This window comes from Sminthopsis crassicaudata, chromosome 3, assembly GCF_048593235.1.
Source record: "Sminthopsis crassicaudata isolate SCR6 chromosome 3, ASM4859323v1, whole genome shotgun sequence".
In the NCBI taxonomy this organism is placed as follows: Eukaryota; Metazoa; Chordata; class Mammalia; order Dasyuromorphia; family Dasyuridae; genus Sminthopsis; species Sminthopsis crassicaudata.
Window position 1 is genome coordinate 87,712,031 of NC_133619.1, and position 25,147 is coordinate 87,737,177.

Consider the following 25,147-nt stretch of genomic DNA (forward strand, 5'->3'; position numbering starts at 1 on the left):
CTCATCAAGAGTGACACAAAGGTTGTAAACTTTGATATGCATGTATAATAGTACCCTCAGTTATAAAAGAGAAAGAAGGAAGAAGAACTGGGGCTTGAAGATTGAATTCTATTTTAAATAAATTGAATTTAAAATACCAATAAGACAACCGGTTAAAAATGTCCAATAAGCTATTAGCGATATGGGATTCGAGTTGAGGAGAGATATGCAAGGTATACAAATCTTGGAGTTAACTACATAGAAATCTTAAATTCATTGGAACTAATTAGTTTCAAGAAAGTGACCAAATATAATTATAAACTCCTAATGCTTTTAAATAAATTTATATTTCATTAATCACAACAGATTCTATATACTTTTGAAAAGAGAACAATATGTGCACTGAGATATGTTATCTCTTAAGTCTAGAGATGTTTATTATACTGGATCAGTTAGTGAGTACCCAGAGACAGGGAAATACTACGTTATATCACTAAAACCCATTTCATGTTAGGAGAACTTGAAGAGGAATATTAAATACTTAGGAGATATGTGTGCAACATATTAAATTGAGCTAAGGGTTCTATTAAGTTTCTGTGAAGACTGCCTCACATCAAATGCTTATGTTAGGATTTGTATAAAAGATCAGAATTTGTGTCATATATAAATTAACTGTAATTTTTCTATATTTATATTTTTTCATTAGAAAGGAGACGAAGATGTGATGCTTCTCTAGAAGAAGAAAAGGTCAAGAATTTCAAGAACATTAATTAGAAAAAAATGCAAAGAAAGGTAGCCTGGGTGTATCAAATCTAAAACTAAATCATAAAATGGTGATCATCAAAACCATTTAGTACTGGCTAAGAAAAAAAGTAGGGTTTCAGTGGAATAGATTAGGTTCACAAGACAGAATAGTCACTAACTATAGTAATCTAGTGTTTGATAAACTTAAAAGATTCCATCTTCCAACATAAAAACTCATTATTTGACAAAAATTGCTGGGAAAATATAAAAAAAAATTGGCAGAGAAAATAGGCATTGACCAACATCTAACATTCTATACCAAGATAAAGTAGAAATGGTTCATGGATTTAGATATAAATGATAATACTATAAGTGAATTAAGGAGCACAAGGGTTAGTTTACCTCTCAGATCTGAGAAGGAAGGAATTTATGGCCAAATCAGAACTAAAGAACATTATGAAATATAAAATAGATAATTTTGATTACATTAAATTTAAAAGTTTTTGTACAAATAAAACCAATTAAGCAAAGATTAGAAGGGAGGCAGAAAGGTGGGGAAAATTTTTTATATCCAATATTTCTTATAAAGGCCTTATTTCTAAAATGTATAGAAAAGTGACTCAAATTTATAAGAATGTAACCCATTCCCCAATTGATAAATAAATGGTCAAAGAATTTGAACAATTTTTCAGATAAAAAATTAAAGCCATTTCTGGTTATAGGAAAAAAGGCTCTGACTTACCATTGACTAGAGAAATGCAAATCATCAATAATGGGCGGAATAGAAAAACTGTAATTTGCAGTGACAACTATCATCAAAGAAACAAGAATGAACAACAAAAGTGAAGAACAATCTAGAAGAAGTTAAAAAAAAACATTAAAAGAAAATAGTTCACTCTGCAAGTAAAACAAATTGATGCCAAACATAGGATGTATAGAGACATTATAGATCTCCTAGAAGAATACAAGACCAAAAACCAAAACAAAACAAAACAAAAAATCCTAAATAAGAGAACTGCCCAGAACTTTTGAACACAGAACATGAAATTCCAATTGAAAGAATTCACAGGTCACCTTCAGATAATAGCCTCCTGTGATTAAGTTCAGTTCTTTGTTATTCATTGTGAATTCATAAATGATTATAACCAGAGAAAGCCCCTAGATGAGGTGATCCTTATGCAATTAAGGTATCAGGAATGGTTCAGTTCATGATGCAGTAGAAATGATGACTTTGAGATTAGAATTGAGGTTCTTGATGTCAATTTCACAGATTTTTCAGAGGTTACAGGTTTTTGCTTTTTGCTTTTCTTATTTGTTGCATTTATTCACTCCTACATTTCTGTTGTTTGGAATGTTTAGTTCTTTGTTATTCATTGTGAGTTCATGAATGATTATGTATGATTAAGGTTACATTTGCAGGTATCCTAGGCTCCACTGGTCTTTGGAGTACATTCTGTTTCTGATCTGGCTCTTATTTCTTTATATCTTTATTTTCACTAACTTCTGAAAATGACCATTTCCTTCAATTATTTACCAATTCCATTCTGAGTAATTGATAAATTCCTCCAACTGCCAAAGGGTCCAGACACAAAAAAAGTTAAGAACCCCTAAATTAGATGAATAAGATTGGAGGTTAGTCTCTGAAACTATTTTAGCTGCATGACCAAAAGGTAAGTTAACACTTGAAGCTTCAATTTCCACAATGTTAGAATAGGAATTATATTTGCACTACTTTTCCCACAGGGCTATAGGTAAGCATGGATGATTTTATAAACCTTAATTTCATTATTTCAGTGATTGATTTTGTCAGTCATAGTACAACTCCTCTCACCCTCTAAACATAAGAGAAAGACAAGAAGCTGTAGTCTGTAGCATTAGCATTGCATTAAATACTTGGATAATAAAAAGACTATACCACAGTCTACTAGTTTTTTTAAGCATCTCTCACTCAAGAGATTCCAGTTCTCTGTCATTATGTCCTACAATTAATAAAGGCATTTCATTGATAATGTTCACCAAATAGAGTCTGCCTGGAAAGAATAGAGTGGCCATAATAGCCACTAGGAACAATGAAGATGATGGCAACAAGAGTTTTTAAGCTAAAGGAAGGAGGGAACAAAAGTCCATTCAAAATGTTCAAATCCTTTTCACTATGTATCAGTTAGAAAAATTAAGACTATTTTTTTTAATCTGCAAAATGAATAAAAACTCACATAAAGTTGTTAAAAATATACAAATGACTACAAAGCACTTCAAAAATATGGATCAAGAGGCAGCTATTTGGCGCAGTGGATAAAGTATCAGTCCTGAAGTCAGAAGGACCTAAATTCAAATCTGGCCTCAGATACTTAACATTTCCTAGCTGTGTGACCCTGGGCAAGTCACTTAACCCCAATTGCCTCAGGGGAAAAAAAAGGTGAAAAGGTGTAAAGGGTTGAAACTGAGTTGATGGTCCAATAACCAAGCACTTGAGGCTAATTACCAATTGGACAATACTCTATTAGCATATGCTTGGAGAATGGCTCTGCCCACTATTCTATGCTGGCTCAATCTGTTGGCATATACAGAGAATTGTAAGAGGGATTAGAGAATGGAGTAAGACAGGGAGAGTTACTTTTTTGGCCAATGGAGAGAGAGAAAGAAGGTATGGAGATTCCTATGTCCATTCCCTTGACTGCTACCTCAAAAAACTAAGAATAAAGGTCAAGGACTTTTGCTTATCCTGATTCTGGCTGATTCTAAGGTGCTAACACAGTCATCAAAAAAGGTGAAATTCTTCCCTTTTTTAAAATATACAAACACAGATATACCTAAAGGCATAATCAACTATATCATACATACCAAAAATAGCATATATTTTTTTCTAAATGAATTGGGAGAATTTCAATTTTATTAAGACTGTGTACAAGTTCTATAGCAAAATCATCAAATGCAAAAAAAAAAAAAAAAAAAAAAAACTGGGTTAGCTTAACAGGAAACAACTTTTGGGGAAGGGAAGGTAAAGGGGACAGAAAAGAGGAATGGAACCTCCTAACCCTAACCCTGATCACACTGATGAAGGGAACTTCCAAACCCAATATAACAACTCCCTCTGTCAAAATAGCACAACAATTAATTTCTAATACACAGTCTTAGCACGGTCATTAAGTAGTTAAGAGACTTGTTTGTGGTCACACAAAGAGTATGGGCGAAAGGTAGGACAAAGTCAATTTTCTTAACTCTATGATTGACTCTCTACCTTCCTGTGTATACTACTACCCCACTAGCAATATAAGACATTATAGATAAGACAGAAGTGTACCTATATTGTTGGTAGAAATGTAAATTGGCTCACTATTATTTGGCTCATTCTTTAGAGTAATGCAGAATTCATTCATTCAACAAATATGTTTGTTCAACACTTACTATGTAAAAGGCACTGTAACTAATTTTTTTTAAGTTCTCATCTCTGCACAAGGAAAAAACTCAAAAGAAAAAAAAATTTAACTTGTACAAAGACATTCACAGTAGTAATATTTATAATAGCAAAAAACCTGGAATGACAAAATATCTCACAATGGCAGAATAATAAAGCAAACAGTACAATAATATAATGAAATACTATAAATCCATTAAAAATAACAAGTATGCTCAACTACATCTATATATGAAAAGATGTTCTTTAAAATAACATTAAGTGAAAAAATATATTGATTGAAAGTATGACTAAGCATATCCTATAAACACACATATGCACACACATAAACATGTGAATATAATATGTACATGAGCAAGGATCAGAAGAGAATAAAGAGTGGTATAAGTAGATAGAGTAAAGTTTCCATTAAAGAACACTGAGGAACAAGTAGTTCATGATAAAAATAAGTAATAAAAAAAATGCATAGCATTCTCTAGCATTTTAATTTAAAAGTTATATACATAGTTTGAGAAAGCATAAATAAGTATAATATAAGTCTATATTTATATAGTATTTAGGGTTATAGAATACTCAAAAGCAGGACAATCTTTTGAGGTAAACTGGTAAAATATGTTTATTCCCATATTACAAATTAAGATAGCATGATGTGGTGAACAATACACTAAAATATAGTCCAAAAACTTGAGCTCAACATTATAAAACATTATAGAGATACACAGTGTTGCTGTGAGAAAAGCACTTTATAAAATGTTAAAAAATGTTAAATAAATGTATGCTACTATTAATTGAGGATCAGAGTAATTAAGTGACTTACCCCAAGGTGACACAGATAATAAGTGGCACAGCTGGGACTCAAAGCCAGTTCTGATTTCAAGTCCAATGCTCCTTTTTTCTACAACATACTACAAGGAAAAAGTAGGTAAATTAGGAGAAAACTGAATTAATGACAAATAATTTATCATATATCTACATGAGGACATAAAGGCTATTCCTAGAAATTCCTAGAAGTTACATCCTTAGTGCATTAGGATACAGAAAAGTTGCAAATAATTACAGTATTTCCTACTAAAACACGTGAACAGAAATATAGACATATTTTATAATAATGAAGACTTTCAGATAGTATAATGAATAACTGCTTCTCAGATGAATGCCTGGCTCTAATATCTAAAAACAAAAACAAAAACAAAAATCTTGTAGAGGGTCTGAACTCTGAAAAGGTGTACTTAAATCTAGGTAAGCAAGGTACTTATAGTTAAGCATGTACATAGTACTTAGTATGGTGATGTATGGTTGCTGTAATGATGTAAACATACTGAAGTATTTAAAGGCTGGGACAACTGGGAATACTCTCTCAGCCATAGACACAGAAAAGACTTCAGACTCCAGACTTCAGATTCCAGACTCCATCTCTGACCAGCCATATGTTGGCTGTCCTTGTCCTACCTCCTTCACTTCTAAAGTGACCTAAAGACCAAGTACTTGGGCTGATCCCAAGGTCCTCCAGAGAGCTAGCCCGGACATTACAAAACCCCACTAAACAAGAGGAAATAAAAACCACAAAAAATAAAACCTACTGTCTGGTGGCCTTACTACTTTCTCCATAGGTGACCTGATCCCATAAACACTACACACAAGTGAGAGAAGCCTGCTTTTTGAGTTTTAGGTAGCACAACTAGTTTCTATACCTTCTGAATACAGATTAATTCACTTTCCATCTTTGAGCTTGCCCTGCCTCATGATCAAGAAAATAATCAATTGGGTAAAATAATTACAAATATAACAATTACAAAAACATGTAAAGAAGTTTTTAAGGGTGAATATTAAATGGGAAGAGAACAAAAGAGCAGGCTGAAGGAGAGACTGAGACTAGGGTTCAAAGAGTGACAGAAGAATCACTGAGAAAAGGAACATATGATGTGGGAGAAGTGTGTTAATCATTATGGAATAAATTCAATTAAGCTATAGTTGTCCCAAGCAATCAGGCAGAAATGTAAAAAGAAAAAAAAGTGGAGACAGACACACACAGGTAATAAAGGGAAGGTGCAAATGATATGTTTTAAATAGAATAAAACAACATATTTCCTAGATATAAAATATAAAGTTAAAAAGCATCACAAAATTTTAAAGTTTTTGTATGAATCTAATCCAATAAATATGCTCATTCATTAATATGTATCCTTGACTTGAGAATCTATTCCCCAGGAGTAAGAAGATGATTAGTCTCTCCTGCCCATAATAGTTATCTAGAAAATACCTCTGTAAAAAGTTACTGTGTTCTTGGAAGGGAAGGTCTCTTGCAGTAAAGTAAAATATTAAGAGATTTTTTTAAATGGTTTCATATTCAACATGCAAATCATGAAACTATAAATATTTATGTCAAGGTAAATTATTCTTAACATGCAATGAAAAGGATTACAACAAACTGCTGTTATAATTAACACAAACATTTCTTTTGCTTAGGAAAGAAATCTCCAAAAGTAGAGGTTATATTTGCAGTTTCAAAAAACATTAAGTGACAAATGTACCAAATACCAGCTAGCTCGTTTATCTTACTTCAACAAGTATAAATTTAAACATCATACTATCTTGTATTATGAGGTACCTGCTATGACCTAAAGTAATAGCCAATAAGTAGGTCACTTATGATACTACAATTAAGAAACTATGCAGGTCACTGAGGATACATAATAAAAATGAAATAAACAAAGCTTAGATTCTAAATGGGAAATATAACACATAAACACATACATAATAATATACAAAGGAAAACCAACACTATTAGAATATGACAAACTGCAAAGTGCAAAAATCTTTGCATGAAGCAACTCTGATGCATTACTGTCAATACCATTCTGACTCATTTTTACATCAACAATCATACCTCTGTGAATGATGTGAAAGAACCCATCAACTCTTGGAGTGTCTGCCATAGAGTTCAAAATCAATTCAAGCAAACCTCAGCAATATAATCATAAGATGATTTTTGGAGAGCCAAGAAGGTATGCAAGAAATCAAGAGCTATCTCATTTTGAAGAAGTTGTAGACTAAAAGTTAAAATAGATTCAATAATTAAAAGATCAAGGAAATCTGGATTTGTGCTTTTTAAAGACTCTGACAGTAATAAGGGCCTAGAATTAACATAGAAAGGATTTCAGGCTGATAGACGCCAAAAGATATAAACTTATAAAAAGAAAAGAACTCACAAATACAAATACACACACACACACATTATGTATATGTGCAGATACACATAGTGTACAGACCCACATAGTCTACATCCAAACAAAGATGAAGAACCTATCAAGAATATTTTATAGTTTGAAGAGATTGGGAATACTGAATATAAAACCAAACAAAATAAGAAGACTTCTTGAAAATCACATACATGTGTGTTTGGGCGCATGCACATGCGTGTGTGTATGAAGAATTAGAAAAAAAATTGCTAGGAAGCAAATGATATAATATTGGTTTTGTGAAGTGTGAAATCAAACTGCAGAACCCAAAGTGTTATAACAGCAACAATTTTTTAAAAAAGGAATAATCATAACAGCTGTCAGATGAAGTAATACAAAACTGAATTCAAAGCCAAAACCAAGAATTCAGTAACTATTCTGATCAAGGATATGAAAATTATTATAGGTTCATGATGGTGGTGGTATAGCAATTATGATTATACTGTTTATAACTATAGAGAAGAGACAAAGTTACACCATCTACAGTAGTCAATAATGCATGTAGAAACAAAGGTGATTCCAAAGAAGCAATTAAAAAATACTTGAAGAAAACAGCAACCTATCTTGCAAGACAGCACTAAACAGAAATAAAAATTTAAATTTAAAAATAAAAAATTAAATAAAAATTTAGTTTAGCACTGGGAAATGAATGTAAACTGTTATTTTTACCTTCTGAATCCAATTCTTCCTGTGCAACAAAAAATTCGGTTCTACACACATATATTGTATCTAGAATATACTGTAATATATTTAACATATATAAGACTTCTTGCCATCTCGGGGAGGGGGTTGGGGGAGGAAGGGAAAAAATCTGAATAGAAGTAAGTGCAAGGGATAATGTTGTAAAAAATTACCCATGCATATGTACTGTCAAAAAATGTTATAATTATAAAATAAAATAAAAATTATAAAAAAAATTTAGTTTAGCTTTCTTATTATTTTGTCCTTTGCAAATTTATGATGAATTTTTTTGTACTTCACCATCTGTTATAACAAATGTGATGTTTATGCTCATATAACTTTCATTTGTATAATTTAATATGATCATAGGTCTAGAACTGGATGGGACCACACATGGATATAGCTTGTGTGTGCACGATTAGTATGTTATATGTCCAGAATAAGAAAAAAGCCCCTGAGCCTTTTGGATGGACTCCCTTTGATGAACTTATGGAAGCATATGTAAGAGTCACCTAAGACAGACAGACGTGCATAAATTGTGACCTTCCTCATGAAAGGGAATACCTATGTTAGTGAAATAACTGATTTTTGAACTTTTGAGTAAATATTAAGATTGAGAAACACTGTAGTTTTTCTTGTCTAGAGTAACACTGGATGTTGATCTCTATTCTTTGTTCTGCTTCATCCTATGGCTTGATATCTTTTCAACTGAAACCTGAGTTTGTAGTTAGAGAAGGCAAGTTGGCAGTTTATCTTCTTTCAAAGTCATTCAACTCCCCTGGCATAGGAGTGGTAGTAACAGATTGTAAAAGCCAAGTAATATTTAAGTTTTAGTTTTATTTGACGGCTAGAGTTAAGACAAAAGGGCCAAAGATCTCAAAGTAATCCCTGTGGGGAAAGGTAAATTTGTAGCCATTTATAGGCAATAATAAGTGATGCTTTTAGGTGTTAATTCTTACATGCCAAATACTCACTTTGATATTCATGAAAGCTGAAACTAAACACTACCTTTTTATCTTTTCTGCAGATTTTATTTAGCTTCATGCCAGTGTTTAAATTTAAAGATTGGTTTTAAAGGTATCTGTAGGCAGCAATAGAAACAGAAATACACAATTTGGATCATTTGAACAAAATGACTTTAATTGAACATATATTATGCTCCTCAGATGTGTATAAGAAACATAAAGATATTTGAGATTGTTTTCCAACTGTTTTTGAGAAGAGTTGAACTGCTTTCTAGTTCCATCAGAACAGTACATTGGCATTTCTGACTTCCAAATTCTGCCTTACTTATTTGATTGGGTACTGTTTGTTATTCTAGAAAAGAATATAGTATTACTTAATTTGTAAATGTGTTCTTGCATAATTTTTTGATATCTTTTTTGTTTTCATGTGGAAGAAGGGTATATAGTTTGGTTAGGATTCTAAATTATAGTTTTTATTAAAAGTTAACTTCATACTTACACCACTTTCTATAAAAGTTCTATTCTTTTACTCATCCTAGCATAAAGGCATCATGGAGTTCTTAAAGACTGAGCTAATGAAATCACGGGTGGTACAGCATAAGAAGCACCAAATTTGGAGACAGGACCTGGCTATCTTGGAAAAGTCTGACATCAAGACAGCAAGGCAGTATGTTGCATGATGCATAATAGGCATATGTTGATATTCATCTATTGATGAAATTAAAACCATTTCTAGTCATATGAGAAGGTGCTCTAAATCATTATTGATCAGAGAAATGAAAATTAAGACAACTCTGAGATACCACTACACACCTCTCAGATTGGCTAAGATGATAGGAAAAGATAATGACGAATGTTGGATGGGGATATGGGAAAACTGAGACATTGATGCATTGTTGGTGGAACTATGAATGGATCCAACCATTAGGAGAGCAATCTGGAACTATGCTCAAAAAGTTATCAAACTATGCATACCCTTTGATCTAACAGTGTTACTACTGGGCTTATATCCCAAAGAGAGATTAAAAAATGGAAAGGGACCTGTATGCCCAAAAATATTTGTGGCAACATTTTTGTAGTGGCTAGAAACTGGAAACTGAGTGGATGCCCATCAATTGGAGAATGGCTGAATAAATTGTGGTACATGAATGTTATGGAATATTATTGTTCTGTAAGAAATGACCAGCAGGATGATTTCATAGAAGGCTGGAGAGAAATACATGAACTGATACTAAGTGAAATGAGCAGAACCAGGAGAGCAGTGTACAAGACAAGAAGAAAATTATAAGATGATCAATTCTGAGGGACATGGTTCTCTTCAACAATGAGATAATTCAGGCCACTTCTAATGGTCTTGTGATGAAGAGAGCCATCTACACCCAGAGAGGACTGTGGGAACTGAATGTGGACCACAACATAGCATTTTTCACTCTTTTTGTTGTTTGCTTGCATTTTGTTTTCTTTCTCATTTTTCTCCTTTGTGATCTGATTTTTTTCTTGTGCAGCATATTTGTAGAAATATGTATAGAAGAATTGCACATATTTAACATAGTTAACATTGCTTGTTTAGGGAAGGGGATAAAGGGAAGGAGGGGAAAAATTTAGAACACAAGGTTTTATAATGCTGAAAATTATCCATGTGTATATTTTTAAAATAAAAAAAAGCTTTAATTAAAAAAAAAAAAAAGATTCAGGGCAGTTAGGTGTTGCAGTGGATAGAGCACCAGCCCTGAAGTCAGGATGACCTGAATTCAAATCTAGTCTTAGACATTTAATCCTGCCTAGCTGTGTGACCCTGGGCAAGTCACTTAACCCCAATTGCCTCAGCAAAAAATAAAAGATATTTGTCATCTGTTCTCTGGGATCAAGACTAATAGTGATTATAATTAATCAGAGTTCAGTTACCTTTTTAGTATGATTGTCTATATAACTGTGATCATTGTGTCTCTTCTGCTAACTTTCCTTTATGAATTCAGATAAGTCTTGCCTTAGTTCTCTGAATTCTTCATTTCTGTCATTTCTCACAGCTCAACAGAATTCCTTTATCATGTTCATTATTGTATAACAAATTTTTTCAGTCATTCTCTAAATAATGGGCCCTCACTATTTCTAGATGATGTACATATTTTGATGTATGTAGTACATTTTGCCCGGTCTTTGGCTTTCTTGGGGTCAAAATGGGATCACTTTCTCACATAATCTAAATTACTTTTCAGAACAGTTGAACTTTTCACATCTGTGTAATAGTGTTCTTGTCATTTCATAGTTGTTTCCAACAATGAAGCAATATTGATCATAATTTTCCATCACTCATGTTTGTAATAAAGTTTATATCCCAAATCTGTATTTCCCTTAACTGCCATCTCACTGCTTAACAAAGTAGGTCAAGTGCTCATTAAACATTCCCTAGAATTCAAGCTCCTTGTAAGTAGGTCCCTTTTTTTCTTCTTTGTATCCTTAGCACTGGGCACAAGTAATACATATTTTATTGACCAATTATGGCACAGATTTATGTCAATTAAATTTCTGTATAAAATTATCATTAATCAGTATGCTTTCATTCATTCACCATCAACTTGTTTAAATAGATCACAATGGGTTTTTATTTTCATTTTTTCCAGCTTATTAACTTTGATCTTTGCTCTAATATGTCAGTCTTTATAGATTACTGACTCAAGAATGACACCCATATTTGTAGTAAGTCATTCTTTGTCACTTAAAATAATGATCTATTTCATCTTTTATGTTGCTCCACCCTGATCTGCACTTTCTCAATCTTTTCTTGATGAAAATACTCTTGATGAATAAGCAAAAATATTTTCCTGTATATTTATTCTATAAATCTTTGGCCTCTCACATTACTTACTTCTGACCCATATTTTTAATAGATTGTCTAATTCCATTCTTACCTTCAAATGTAAGTCAACTAATGCAGAATGAAGTAAACCCAACTAAGAAGACAATTTCTACAACACCACAATATTGGAAAGGAAAATCATAAAAGATTTAAGAACTGTAATCAATACAATAATTAATTACATTCAAAAAACTGACATGCAGAGAAATGATGAATCAGAGGTACAGAATGAGAACTCTATCTTCAAACATAATCAACACAAATTTGTTTATATGTTGTATAACTATACTAATTATTACAAAGAAAGATTTCTATGGTGGGGAATAGGAGTAATAATGATGACATTAAAAAAAAGTGAAGAGTATCAATGAATCATTTTAAAAATAAAAATAGACCAAAATTAAATATAGAAGGGAAACTAAATAAGACAGCTAGAGAACTACTATGTTAAAGTATTATCTCCAAAAAAGGCTGCATACAACAAAGAATCACATAAGTAAGTAATCATACAAAGTACAGAATTCTATACTTTGTATAAGGAAATTTCATGCAGCATCCCGATGAGATGATAATAGTGAGAACTGGGCTAGAAGTACTGCTATTCTTAAGGCTTCAGCATCCTAGATTGTCTCTATCAACCCGAGGGACAATGTTAGTCAAGGTGGTAGGAGTGGTTTGACTTGACTAGCACATGCTACCTACTGCAACTCCCTCATAGTGCCTTATTGCTTTAGATAGGCTGATTTCCCTGTCCTGCATGTGAAGGGTGGGGGAAAGGAGAGAGTAAGAAATAGCTAGTCACTGGTGAGAATAACTGACCTTTTCCCCCAGGAGGTGCTATCTTAGACAATTATTATAAGAGTTGGGCTGAAAGTAGATCAGCGGTCTGAGAGATACTTTCATTTTCAGACCTCTTTTGCTTATCTGTTAGGAGTAGCTGATCAGTAGTTGCTGCTAGGGGTAGAATCCTTCTCTCCAAGGATTTCTCCCCTCAATTATGACTAAAGGTGCTGAGCTGTAAGCTTTGTCTAGTAGTTTAAGGAGCACTATTATTCCTAACTCTTGGGTTCAGAGTTCTGCACTGTCTCCATCAGTGTTTGGGGGGAGATGGTAGTCAAAGGGATGGGGGAGGGGTATGATTTGTCTGGTACATGCTCCCTCCTATTTTTCCCTCATAGTACTTTTCTTGTTTCTTATTTTTCTAATCTGTTTGTTTTTAACTCCTTGATATATTTCTTCTATTATCATGCCAGCATTCTCCAAGACTTTTGAACTATGTTACAGAAGTTGATATGCAAATCATTTGCTTGAATCAAAGAATGGATTTAACCAAAGAAAGTGTTATAAGGTAGTGTGGCACAGTAGTTAACATTGCCAGGCATGGAGTTAGAAGAACTGTTTTCAAATTTGACCTCAAAAACTAATTGTGTTACCTTGGGCAAGTCAGTGAAATTGTCTGCTTCAGTTTCCTCATCTGAGAAAAGGGAATAATACTAGCACCTATCTCCTAGAATTGTTGTGGGAATCAAATAAGATAATAATTGTAATGCATTTAACATTGTGCCTGACACTGAGTTTTTCTTTGCTTCTCTATTCTTTGTTTTTAAGTGATGTCCAATCTTTTCTGGTTTCTTGCCTTGGAATTTTACAAAATTAGAGACATGTATATTAAGTCAACCACAAATGAAATGCTATAAGTTATATATAAAAATGGTCTAATTAAATATATTTTTTATTATTTCAGAAGTTGTCTCAGGAATATGAATAAAGTCAAAGGCTTCTATACTACTTATGCCTATATGTCATGAATACTTTCTTCAATGAGGTGTGGTCGAACTCATGTCCTCCCATGTACGCTAGAACTGGATTAAAATATAATTTGAGAATTTTGAGAAAATTCAAATATAATAAAACATAGATAATGTTGGCTTGTGGTTTTCTAAGTCAGCATACAGCTGTATATCAGGAATCTGTTTCTGAGTTTGATATCACTTACGTAGATCACAAACAAGCCATACCTTTTCAACCTGTTCAATTCCTGTTCATAATAATATATAGATTCTTCACAGGATGGAGGATTTCCTTTATGACCCAATGATTCTAAATTTTCATGAATACCAATGGAAAACATCAATAGTCCATCAATTAACATTCATTCTCACTACGTGTTCAAACTACTTCCTTTTCTAATCAGTCATAGATCTCTGAAGATATCTTTTTTGTGCTACTGCCTATTCATGCTTTAAATGAGCTTTTTTCCTGTTGGATGACCACTTTAATTCCTCGGGGACTGAGATATTCCATAATTGCTAGTCCTACAGAATCAGTAGAAGAAAAATAATTTTTTAAAAGATGAACTTTCTATCAAAGATAATTAAAATTGATCTGTTTCATCTATGTAAAGTCTTTGTAAGAATAATTTACAATAAGTATTAATGATATTATCAATGAAAATGTGAAGAGAGAATATGCAAGCTTTCACAAACCAGGCAATGAGGGTGCACCGCAAAGTGGTAGCTTTGGAATATGAGGATCTGGGGTCCAGTTCAGCAAAGAAAATAGATCAACAAACAATTTCACCAGAAGGCATCAGAAATTCTGAAAGGGAGCAAGAATAAGAGGGGAAAAAAAAAAAAGGAAAAAAGTTCTAGTATAGATGCAGCTATAAAGTCTGATTCACCTTGGCTAGATATCCCCAGCCACATGCATACTCTACAAATGTTTCCTTCCTGTATGTCTCTCCTTTCCTACTGGCAATGTAGTTATTTGTGAGAAAGAACACTCATATATTCTAGAAAAGATTTTTTTTCACCAATTTTCCTATACTATTTAATTATATGTTTTTACTTTTGAGGAAAAATTTGAAGATGAGTTCAAATCCCAGCTGAGACACTTACTGCTTAATCACAAGGCCCTACCTGGATCCACCACCAGTTCTTTCATCTTTAAAAGAAGGATATGGAAGCAGATAACTTCTTTTTTTTCTCCCTTGGTTCAAACATTTTTATTATTATTTATTTTCAACATTCTTTTCTTTTTAAACTGACTTGCAAATTTTCTGCTTCTTTCCCACAACCTCCATTATCTACTGAAAAAGCAAGCAATATGATATCAATTAAGAAATCATACAAAACATATTTCCATATTAGGCATATTTCCAAAAAGAGCAAGAAAAGTAAGAAAAGTGAAAAAATCAAATTTCAATTTGCACTCAGAATTCGTCGGTTCTCTCAAGAGTTGGACAGCATTTTTTTTTTAATCAGGAGTCCTTTGTAATTTTTTAGATCTTTGTATTAATCAGAGTAACCAAGTCTTTAACAACTCGAACATCAATTCAATATTGTGTTTCTCACTTCACTTTGCCTCAATTCATATAGGCCTGTCATGTTTTTTTTTCCTGAACCATTCCCCTCATTATTTCTTATATAACAAAAGTATTCAATCACAATCATATGTCACACAACTTGTTCAACCATTCCCCAACTGATGAGCATCCATTCCCAATTTCCAATTCTTTGCTACCACAAAAAGAGGAGCTATAAATACTTCTGTACATATAAGTACATCTCTTTGGGAACTCTTTGGGAAACTGACACAGATGGTCAAAAAATTTTCTAGCCTTTTGGGCCTATTTATAAATTGTTCTTTAGAATAATTGGACCAGTTCAGTTGGACCACCAACAATTTATTAATGTATCTATTTATGCTTCCTTTTAGCCATGTATTTGAAAGTCAAATCTTCTATTCAACTCTGGTCTTTTTTATCAGGAATGATTAGAAGTCTTCTATTAAATTAAATATCTTTTTTTCCCCCTGAAAAAAATTACATTCAATTTTGTTTGATTGTGATCCTGATTCCTTTGCCTTCCTGAATATGATATTCCAATTCCTCTACTCCTTTAACATGAAAGTTGCTAAATCTTGTGTATCTGTCTCTAGCTCCACAATGTTTGAATGGTGATTTTCTGACTGTTTGAAGTATTTTCTCTTTGAATCAGGAACTGTGGAATTTGGCTACAATATTTTTGGGAGTTTTCATTTTAGGATCTCTTTCAGGATTTAATTAATAAATTATTTCAATTTCTACTTTGCCTTCTAGATCTATGAAATATGATGTCTAGGCTCTTTCTTTGATAATGGCTTTTAGGTAATCCATTAATTCTTAAATCATCTCTCCTTAATCTATTTTCCAGATTAATTGTTTTTCCCAGAAGATATTTCACATTTTCTTCTATTTCTTTTTTCCATTCTTTTAACTTTGATTTCTTCTGGAGGTCTCATAAAATCATCAGCTTCTATTTGTTCTCCTCCCAGGTTATTTTTACCTTTCTAAATCCAATTTTTTTTTTGTGCAACAAGAGAAGTGTATAAATATGTACACATATATGTATTTTAGATATATTTTTAACATGTTTAACATGTATGAGACTGCCTGCCATCTAGGGGAGGGAATGGAGGGAAGGAATGGAAAAGTTGGAGCAGAAGTTGAGCAAGGGTCAATGTTGCAAAATTACCCATGCATATGTTCTGTCAATAAAAAGCTATAAAATAAAATTAAAAAAGAAGACTATTAGGTCACAAGATTTTTAACTTTTTTTAAAGGCATTGAATTCAGTAGAGCAAAATGTTGTCTTAAAGCACTTCCTCTGAAGCATCTCTCATTCATAAGTCAAAATCATTAAATTTAAGGTTTATTAAAAGATAATTTTCTTAGTCTCCTCTACTTATTTCAGACTCCCTAACTATAGGTGGCTCCCAAAGGTTCTGTCTTAGATCCTCTTTTCTTCTCCCTCTATAACTTTTCTCATGGTATCAGTTCCCATAAGTTTATCTATCATCTCTTTGTAAATGACTCACAGTCCCATAAATGTCTCTCCTGAACTTCAATCTCACATCACCGACTGCCCACTGGACATTTCAAACTAGATGTCTTCAAGAAATAAAACTTAGCCATATCCAAAACTGAACTCATTCCTCCTAAACTATCCCCTTTAATACATTTCCCATTTCTGTTGAAGGCACTAACATTCTTTCAGTTTCCTAAGTTCCTATCCTAATTTCAGCACTTCTCCCTTCCCTAACATATCCAATTAGTTGCTCTATCTTGCCATTACATCATCTCTCCCAACCAGACTTCCTTTCTTTTCACTCACACAGTTAACAATTTCCAGTCATTTTTACCTCTTACACTTAGATCTACAAAAGCCATTGTACTGACCTCGTTATTCTATGTCTGTGAAATTTCCACCATATACCAGTACCATGCCAGAAAATTTAATCATTTCTATTTGAACTACTGGTAAGAGAAGGTATTACACATTGAGAGGTCTTTTCTCAAGCTGAATTATTCCATTCAAACTCTACTGCAGAGATTACAACTCTGATAGGTTGTCCACATTGTTCAAATGCCTAAAGGACTATTTTACAGAGAATTCACTCAAGGTAAGTGCTCATTCAGAGATGAGAAGAATTGAAAGAAGGACATTCTCAAATTCTCTCTGAAGAATTCTGGAACTGACTGTGTGACATGGGAGATACTGGCAAAAGACCACCCAGCATGGCCTGCCTGTATCAAAGAAGCAACACAGAATTTCAATAGCTTAAAAGAAACATGAAATGCACAAATTTAGAGACATTTTTACTGCAAATGTTCATGCAGACTACTTGTGTCCAACCTGTGGTAGAGCCTTCCAAGCTCATACTGTTCTGATCAGCTATAAGTTAAGATACAATATACCTTGTCCTTAACATAATGATGATACTTGGACAACAATCAACCAAGTCACTATAAAGGTGTCCTAACTAATTTCCCTGCTTTAAGTCTCTCCACATTCCAATTCATTCTACACACTTGCTGTCAAAGTAATTTTCCTTAAAGACCAGTAACTCTCTTTACCTCAGTGATTTCCTGACTACATGGAAAAAAATATGAATTTCTCTGTTTAGTTTTCAAAGTCCATTATAATCTGGCCCCAACCAAACTTTCCAGCTTCTCTGATATTACTCCTGAACCCACACTTCATAATCCAGACAAACTGCTCTTCTTGCTGTTCTTTACAGACATCTCCTGTCTCCACGCCTTAATTCCCCAGCACTTAGCACAGTGCCTGGTTTATAATTGGCTAAGTGACATTCCTGATTATGACAATCAAGCAAAGCATTAAACAGGAAGTTATAGGTCAACAATTGTGTTTGACAAAAATATAAACATTGCAAAGCTGTATAAATTTGTTTTGTAAACTCTTGCTTTTTTTTAGCTCTGTCCCAATCAGAAGCCCAATACCTCTGGTGAATCAACAATAGTTTTCTTCCTTTCTCTTCCTTTGTAACTTTATCACACCAAAGATTAACCCTCCCAAGTATTCTGCTTTCTTTAAACAATAAAAATCTCATTTCTTTAGAAAGCTCTTTCAGTTCCAGATCCTAAGTTTCTTGTGCTTAAATAAGCAAATTCAAGAGAATTTGAGAAGAGTAGGAGATTCAACAGGAAAAGTTCACAAATCAAAGCCTTGAAGCCTTGAAGAAAATGAAGGATTCTCAGAAATGAAAGGTGCCTCTCCAAAGGCATAGAGATAGTAAGTACAACACAAACTCCTGAGAATAAGTAGAGAGTGAATAAGAGGAGATAAAAGGGCATAATAATGTTAAATAACTCTGGAAAGGTAGGATTACACAATTGATTAGTAAAATAATAATCTGGGTATGAAGAAATTATTCTTACTCAAAGGATACTAATGCCCTCAACAAAAACAGGGAAGTTTGAAATACAAAAAGGATTATAGAAGAAAAGAAATTTCATTTTGGACTGATTAAGTTTGGGGTGGAGATATCCAACACAGAGCTGTGTGGATGAATGAAAAAGTATTTAAGTGCTTATTATGTGTCAATAACTGTGCTAAACTATTAAAATAAATATTTTTAAAAGGAGATAGTCCTTAACTTTAATAAGCTTGCATCCTAAAAGGGAAAACAATAGATTAGGATCATAGGATAATAAAGCTAAAAGGGGCCATAGAGATAGATGATCAAGTCAAAATTCCTCATTTTACAGATGAGTAAAGTGAAGTCTAGAAAAGTGAAATGACTTCTGTAAGGGGGGAAGAAGTGGCCAAAAAAGGTTATTTTGTTTATGAAAGATAAAAGAATGGTTACTAGACAGAGCAGACCAGCATACCTTTACTAGTAACAACTGATTTGATCAGAGTTCTAGAACTAGAAAGAGGGTAGGAAGAGAGATGGATACATTCACAACTGTAGGGAATGATTTGGGAAAGTATATCTAGGAATATCCAGACATAATGGGTCATATGAGGCACTCCCCAATAAGGATAGGAAGGGAGAAAACCACTACTGGGAGTTCCAGAGGTAAAAAGTTAAGTCCCCCCAAGGTGAAAATTTTGGTTCTTAACCATCTTTGGTCAATTAGATAACCATCTTTGGTCAATTAGATGACCAGGGAATAAAAAAAGCGATTCTATTCAAGTTTCAGTTGATTGATAGGATCAAAAGCCATACTACAACTTGGGAAACTTTTCTTTTCCCCATGAGTTTTGCCTATGAAAGGAAAAAGAGAGAACTCCAGAGTGAGGTGAGTAAAGGTCAAATGAATGTTCTTTAGAGATGGGAATGGTTAGAAAGCAGCCAATGGAAAAGAAAGATTTTTAGATAAATAAAAAGATGAAGAATAAATGGACAATTTCCAAAAAAAAAAAAAAATGAAATCAAAGACACAAGTAGAAGAAAGGCACTGGAACAAAAAAAAGAATGTGAGATGACGAAAAGGATAGTAAGTTATAGAAAAGAGAAAAAGATAGATGGTACTTTTTTACAGTTAAAGTAGAAGGCAGTGGTAGAGAGAGAGAGAGAGAGAGAGAGAGAGAGAGAGAGAGAGAGAGAGAGAGAGAGAGAGAGAGAGAGAGAGAGAGAGAGAGAGAATAGTAAAGCCCGTAGATTTGAGGGAAAAAAAAAGAAAAGACTTGGAAATGTCAATATGAAAAGATTTATAAAATCAACTAAGGACAAAAGTATAAAGATTAGCTTGTAGCACTAGTGTGTCCCATTAAGACTAAGTAACAAAAAAAATATTAGTTGGCACAAAGTTAGAGTTGTATAACTTTTCTCTATACAGCTACGTCAAAAAACAACAAAGTATCTACTGTGTATCAGGCACTGTTGCCAAAGATTGGGGATTCAAAAAATGGCAAATACAAAAGGGTCCCTGTACTCTATGTACAAACAAGATAACAGGACAAAATGCCAGATAATTCAAAGGAAAAGCAGTAATATTAAGAGAGTCGAGAAGAGGATTACAAGCAGGAGTAAAAATGGTAAATAGTATGATTAAACTACAATAGGTTTTTTTTTGGTTTTTTTTATTGAGACAAAAGCACCAACAGGACAAGAAAGCATAAGACTGGATAGGGAACAATACATATAGTATATAGGCTAAAATAAGTAATCGTAAGTTCAAAATTGCTCACAGAAGAAAATAAGGTCAAGCTGGAAATAGACCAGAAAAGGAAGAACAGAATAAATGGGGATGACAGTAAAAGATAAAGAATATATTAAAGAACAATAAAATAAAATAATGGGAAAGACAGAAATATTGGCTGGGATCAAAAAGAATCATTTTACAATTCTAATCAAGGAGAGTTACAGTTGATGATGAAATCAAAAGTATGACCATTTTTGCTTGTAGTTGACATGGGGCAATTCAGGCAAGGCTAGATTTGAGAAGACAGGTTATCTGAGGACATCGTGTGTGTGTGTGTGTGTGTGTGTGTGTGTGTGTGTATGTGTATTTATATATACATACATATACTTATATACATACACACACATTCATACATACTACACACGCACACTTACACAATCAAATCATCAAGAAAGAGAATAAGAGTTGAGTTAAAGAGGAGACTGAACCAGGAAATTGCTTTTTAATAGAAAGAAGAAATGCACTAGAGGCTTGTGGATGATGACAACAAATACATGTAGTATGATAAAGATGAAGGAGTGAACCTTAAAGGAATATCAATGACAGCAAAAGGAAATCCAGAAGAGACAGAAAGGAAAAAGAATTAAGGTTACTATTCCTTGCCCAATGTGTCAGGGGCATGACATATAGACCCAGTTTTGATGGAGGTGGTCAGGATAGAGAGCTCTAAGGACACAAGTTTCCATGAATACAAAAAGATGGAAGGCATATATAAAAGAACAAAGACAAAGTGAAGTATCCCAAAGATAGAAAAGAAGTCCCAAATGGCACAATAGAAAATGCAGAGAAAAGATAAGGAATCAGAAGGGAATTTTTTCAGATTCAGAAAATGAAGCCTTGGCAGGCTAAGTAACTTGCCCAAAATCACACACTTAGTTAATTGCTTTAGTGGCTTAAAGCAGAAGTTCTTCATTTAGGATGCATAAACTTAATTTAATAGAGTGTGTTTTGATAATTAATTTCATAAAATAGGCATGTTTGTTATCTCATGTATTTATTTTATTCATTAAAAATAATTATCCTGGATCTATAGATGCTTTAACAAATCACCAAAGACTTCATGGTAAAGCCACGACCATTTATTAAGTGTCTACTATGCGCCAGGCACAATTAATCACTGAGAATACCAAAAAAAAAAAAAAAAAAAAAAAAAAAAGTTTAAGACAATCTTTCAAGGAGGTCACAATCTAATGGAGGAATAGAAAAACAACTATATACAAACAACCAAATTATATGAGGATAAACATCTCACAGATGGCAGTAAAATTAAAAAGGACCCAGAGAGACTTCTTATAGAAGGGAATTTTAGTTGAGAATTAAAGCCAGGAAATCAGAGGCAAAGATAAAGAGAAAGATCCAGGGAAGCAGGCCAACCACTAAAATACTTGGATGCTGGAGATCATATCTCATATCTGAGGAATAGAAAGGAGGCCAGTGTCACTGGAGTACAGGGGGAGAAGTTTAAACTTTAAAGGGAAACAGAGGATTTTATCATTTGCTCCTGGAGTATATAAGAGAGAGTCTCTGGATTTTACTGAATAGAGGGAAGTGACATGGTCACACCTGTGCTTACAGATCAATCTGACAGCTGAGAGTGGAGGATGGACTGAAGTGGACTGAGAGTGGAGAGGAGGCAAACACCAATTTTTAACTGTCCTGGTGTGAAATGATGAAAACCTGCAGGGGGAGAGAGGAGAGAGAAGAATAGGAAGGGGATGTTTTAATGTTAAAAGATGTGTCATAATGGTAGACAGAACAGAACTAGGCAAATGACTGGATGAGGGGACAGGGAAATGAGAGAAACCGAAGAATTAAGAATGACATTTATCATCCTAGAACCTTGGTGAATGAGATGATAGCATGCTCTGGAAATTTTCTCCAGCTCTCCTCCATGTCTGGAATTCTCTGCCTTCTTTTTCTACCTACTGACTTCCTATTGGCTTGCTTTAAATTATAAAATAAATAAAATCTCATCTTTTACTTCCTATCCTAATTCTAGTGTCTTTCCTTTGTACTTATCCTGCACATGGTTTGTGTAGTGTACATTTGTTTGTATACTGTCTTCCCCATTAGACTGTAAACTGTTGCCTCTTTTTATATACACAGAACTTAGTACAGTGTCTAGCACACAGTAAGCACTTAATAAATGATTATTGATAAAAGAGCACATAGTAAGCATTTAATAAATGATTATTGATAAAAGAGCACACAATAAGCACTTAATAAATTATTATTGATAAAAGATGTCTACTGAGCATCCAGTTTAAAACAAAAAAGGTTAAAAACCAATGAATTAATAATGATGATGATGATGACCTGATAATTATATAGCCTTTGAACACATTTAACAAACATTTATCTCATTTGATCCTCACAACAGCCCTATGACAAAAGGAAAACTGGTATTATTAGATATCAATGACAAAAAAAAAAAAAACTGGCTTCTCATTTGGCTTTTGAATTGTGGTCTTAAACTACATTAATTCAAGCACACTCATTTGATGGTTCTCTTTAAAATCTAGCATAAAAATGATTTCATTTTTAATTCATCTTTTTTCTTTTTTATGAAACACTTTCAAAACACATCAAAATCAGTAACAACACAACAATCTTTAAAAAAGTAGATCAGATTACTACTGCACAGTTAAAGGAGTTAATTTGATAAAACTGTAAAGAAATTTGCTCAAGACTAAACATATGGCAAAGCAGAAAATAGAATTTGGGTTTTCTAAACCCAAGGCCTATAGAGCAGCTTCTACTGAGACAGATAATACATCCCAGATTTCCTTCCACTATTGCTACTTATTTTAATGAGCTCAAGAAAATAAATTATCAATAGAAACAAATTACCTTTACATATCATCCTCTATCATTTCATTTGATATCAGTAATAATCTCGAGAAGGTAAGTTTCACAGTAAATCAAGGTTCAGGAAGTGACTTGTCCTTGCTCATACAACTTGAAATCAGGTATAAGATTTCTCATTTCACTGATTTCAGATCCAACTTTTTCCCCACGACACCATTACCTCCCTCCTTATGAAGTAATGCTTATATAGGATTCTGTTAGACCCATAAAAAAATGACAACTAGAAGGAGCCTAAATAGAGATCTATCAAACCCCATTCATTCTATAGAAGAGAAACTGAGACTCAGGGGAATGATGATTTATTCAAGGCCATACGAACAAATGTCCGAAACAGAATTGAACCGAGGCCCTTAGGCTCCAAAGCCAATTTTCTTTCCCCTGTACTTGTGTTCGTAGAGTGGGACATGCTTAAAAACCTAAAGGGAACACAACAACAACAAACAGCCTCTTCCGTCACTCTACAAAGGAAAATATTACAACTGCGTTGGGGGTCCAAGTAGTAAGTACAAGAAAAAAGCTTCAATGGCGGTTTACTGCACTATTAGAGAAGCCGGCGCTTATACAAATGAGTAAGAATGCGCGACAGGTAAAGGAGTGGGCTTTGTGGTTAGCGGAGCAACGTACAGATGTGTCACTGACAGCCACCCGGAGGACCCGAGCCCAGCCCCCTCTGCCTCAGCGGAAGGGATGCTCGTCGGAGAGGACACGGGAAGGTACCCACGCTCCGCGGCGGCACCCGCAGAGGCTGTTCCTGCCGCCCCTCAGGCTCACGCCGGGCTCCAGGGGGTGGATTGGGGACGAGGGGGAGCAGCGCCCGGCCCCTGAGTGGGGAAAGGGGACTTCCTCCAGCTGTGTCAGTTTCCCCCCTACCCCTTCCTCCCAGAGAGGCGTCCGTCCCGGCCCCCGCCCCCGCCTTCGCCCTCCTGCAGCTCTTACCCCCCTCCCTCCTGCGGCAGACAGCCTGAGGAGACGGTCAGCAAAAGGCGGCGGCTACTGCCGCAGACGTTCTAAGGGACTGCAGGACAGGGTCTAGAGGCGTGGAGGGAGAGGGACTGGACTCGCGTCCAAGGCTGAGAGGGGGATGGGAGGGGGGCAACGAGATGCCCTCTCCATCCTCCCCGCCCCTCCTCCTCCTCCTTCTCCCTCATCCTTTACCTACCCTCCCCTGCCCCGCCCTGCCACTGCACCTAAGCCTAAAGGGCCAGCGCTGAGCTCACCTCGGGGCTGCGACAGCCCTACTGCTCCCAGACATGTCACCGGTCTAGACGACGACCAACGGCTCCCGCGAAGCGCCCCCACCCGCCCACCTTTTTTCCCTCCCCCCTCCCTCCCCGCCCCCGCGGCCCGCCCCCGAGCCGCGCACCGGTTTCCGCCGTAGCAGCTCTGGCGCTCGGCTCCGCCTACCGTGCCTTCTGCCCCGCCCCAAAGCAATCGCTCAATCAAACCTCGCGAGAGGGAGAAGAGTAGCCCTCGCGAGATGGCGCATAAGGAGGCGGGGCTAAAGAAAATTCTTAGAAAAAAGGAGAAAAATGTCAGGCGGCCTGCAGCGGTGCTGGAGTGTCTCGTGACGCTGATGCTGTCTTCCCATTGGCCTGAGTGCTCTCTCAGCTGCAGGGGCTTTAAACCATAGGCTGGCTTTGTACTTTTCAGCTGCATTATGCTTTTTGCAAGGCCTGTTGGGTGTTTGTGGTGACTGTGCAATCTCTACCCTGGATGCTGAATCGGGACTCGGGCCTTCCTGAGAGTCCCTTTCTTAAATCTAATAATAATTAAGCTTTTTCAAACGCTTTAAAAAAAAAAAAAAAAACATGAAGTCCTTTGCAGCTTCTACTTAAGTGTCTTGGTTCTCACTACATAGAATTCCCAGTCCCTCTATTTTTGTCCACCTGCATTTTGGATTTCCTT

General features: G+C 34.8%; 1 protein-coding gene across 5 annotated transcripts in view; it reads right to left on the reverse strand.

Moving 5' to 3' along the window:
* Nucleotides 1-24,642, reverse strand: part of AKAP11 (A-kinase anchoring protein 11) — a 63,062-nt gene extending 38,420 nt beyond the window's left edge. For 2 of the 5 annotated variants that reach the window (XM_074299180.1, XM_074299176.1), the window contains exon 1: nucleotides 24,460-24,552. In XM_074299180.1, the coding sequence (XP_074155281.1) occupies nucleotides 24,460-24,494 (35 nt within the window). In that variant the 5' untranslated portion in view covers nucleotides 24,495-24,552. Of the gene's footprint in view, nucleotides 1-4,955; nucleotides 5,044-24,178; nucleotides 24,301-24,459; nucleotides 24,553-24,605 lie in introns of those variants that run through there. The other 3 variants (XM_074299178.1, XM_074299177.1, XM_074299179.1) reach the window with 3 other exon arrangements.
* Nucleotides 24,643-25,147: the final 505 nt, after the last annotated feature.